Genomic DNA, 2,560 nt, shown 5'->3' with positions numbered 1-2,560 from the left:
ATCCCCCAACGGCTCTCCAACGGCTATAATATTTCCTCGGAATTCGTCGGTTTTTTCCGAGGAACACATATTTCCTCGGAATATTCCGACGAATTGATATTTCCTTGGAATTCCGTCGGTATATTCCGAGAAAATTCCGAGGAAACCAAATTTTGTGTTTCCTCGGAAATTCCTCGGGATATTCCGAGGATTTCATTTTCCGTCAGAATGTCCGTCAGAATATCGTTGTTTTCTTGTAGTGACGGTTCAAGGTTTATTACTTTGGTGCCTACTGGTATCATGTTTATTACTTTGGTGCCTACTGGCATCGATAGCTACTGTTTTTTTCTTTCTCTTGTTTATACTGGTGTATGTTTGCAGTACTTGGTTTATGCATCTATGTACGACCATTTTGGTCATGAACTCTATATTGGAATGAATGAGATTAAGCGTAATAAAAAAAACACATTTTTAAATCGCGACGCCATTTGCTATATATTTTTTTCTATTGTTACGGACTTTCAGTTGATTTTGTTCAGCGGATAAAATGATAGAATTTATCTTATATATGCACACCACTAAATATATTTTCTATTTTAGACAATATAGAACTTACAATTTAATGCAAATGCACTACTTAAAGGATCTTTTTGAAAGTCCTGATATGCAGAAAAACAGCCAAAATAATTAAATCAAAAACTCAATAATGGAAACTATACAAAATTAATAAAATAAAACCCCACAGCGATGGAGTGTTTTATTTTATAATAGATATCAGAGAAAGTCGCCTAATTTCCGATTAGTTGATGTATCCGACCTTCTACCGTAGTTGTCAGTCAACTGATACGATGAGTAAGATCAATCTTGCATTGGATTTGGATGTGTAATCAGTTTAAAATGATTGAATACATGTGATTTCCCTTGAACAAATGTGCATTTTTGACGGAATCGTGATGATTTAATGTTTAAGATTTGCAAGCAAGGATAATAAAAAATAAATGTGCATTTCTCATTTGATAGTTTTTAATCAAATAAGCTGAATCAAAGTCAACGTTTTCAAGACACGTGAAAAAATGGCTTTCACGTCATTATCATGATCTCTATATTTGTATAAACACTATCTTCTTATATAATAATTATTGTCCTTCGAGTTTCTATGCTGCAGAGATGGGAAAGTCAAAAGCACTCTATGCATTTTCGTTCTTAGCTCTATATTTTTCTTTCTGCACAATAACACCAACTTCTTCAACCTCTCTACAAGATGACTTCATCAACTGTCTACACGAAAACACAAATGTCGATTTTCCACTCCTCGAAACATTCTTTTCACCTGAAAGAAACGTCTCGGACTACAAAGAAGTCCTTGAATCAACAGCTCATAATCTTCGGTACGTGACAGAGTCCATGCCTAAACCGGGATTCATATTCAAACCGGTTCACGAGTCTCACGTCCAAGCTTCAGTCATATGTTCCAATCAACTTGGATTTCATCACCGTGTTAGAAGCGGCGGCCACGACTATGAGGGTTTGTCTTTTGTTTCACTGATGGAAACACCGTTTATATTGATCGATCTGTCGAAACTACGGCAGATCAATGTTGATATTGAAGATAATAGTGCGTGGGTTCAGTCTGGTGCTACAATTGGTGAACTCTACTACAGGTAATATTTATTTAGGGGTATGCGTTTGCTAAAAGAATGTTTCTATAAAACAATTCACACTTTTGATACATTTAACATAATTTAGTTTTTCATAAAATATATACTCAAAATGTTAATGAAAAACACAGAATAAAAATTAATACTAATAAAACATTAATATTCTTAACAATTAACTTTATTTACGATTTTGCTGCTGCTTTTGTTTGTAATATATTTTTTTTCTAGACGAGATTGTCTAAATAACATCTCCAAAAACAACTGAACCTCAAAATTAAGATCTGATGATGTTTCTATCCAGTGGTAAACTTTAAATATGATTTTTTTAAAGAAAATATTTTTATTATAATCCTTAAGATTAATCAAAAATAGTAAAATGACATTTTTTATAAATAATAAAATATATATTAAAACTATTACAAATAGTATTAACATAATATTATAATAAATGCAAATTCTAAAAACACAAATTAAATAGTAAACTATAAGAGGAATAATAAACTATTCAATCACTACAAGAAAACGTGCCCATAACAACGAACATTTACGACGAAAATATTTCGTCGTAAATTTACATGGTGTTTACAACGCAGTTACGAGGAATCCAACTTTCGTCGTAAATGCCATGTAAATTTACGACGAATTGTTTTCGTCGTAAAATCCATGTAAGTTTACGACGAATTTACGTGGAATGAGAAATACGTCGTAATCATTACATCGACATTACAACGAAACATGTTACCGTTATATTTAGGTGAAAACGTGTATTCAATGTGCTTTAACTTACCTAATTTCGTCGTAAAGTCGTTGTAAATATTATGTTAAAACGATGTAAATTCCATGTAAAATATTCCTTGTAAATTCGTAGTTATATTTCAACTACCCAACTCGAAAATTTCTCTATATATATGTCATTTCCCACA

At 32.1% G+C, this 2,560-nt stretch overlaps 1 protein-coding gene across 1 annotated transcript in view; it reads left to right on the top strand.

Moving 5' to 3' along the window:
* The first annotated feature begins 1,146 nt into the window (after nucleotides 1-1,146).
* LOC106302957 (inactive tetrahydrocannabinolic acid synthase-like) overlaps nucleotides 1,147-2,560 on the top strand; it is a 12,272-nt gene continuing 10,858 nt past the window's right edge. The window contains exon 1 of the mRNA XM_013739352.1: nucleotides 1,147-1,640. Coding sequence (XP_013594806.1) covers nucleotides 1,147-1,640 — 494 coding nt within the window. The remainder of the gene's footprint in view (nucleotides 1,641-2,560) is intronic.

This window comes from Brassica oleracea, chromosome C7, assembly GCF_000695525.1.
Source record: "Brassica oleracea var. oleracea cultivar TO1000 chromosome C7, BOL, whole genome shotgun sequence".
In the NCBI taxonomy this organism is placed as follows: domain Eukaryota; kingdom Viridiplantae; phylum Streptophyta; class Magnoliopsida; order Brassicales; family Brassicaceae; genus Brassica; species Brassica oleracea.
The sequence above is the reverse complement of the archived record's forward strand: the minus strand, read 5'-3'. Positions and strand labels throughout refer to the sequence as shown.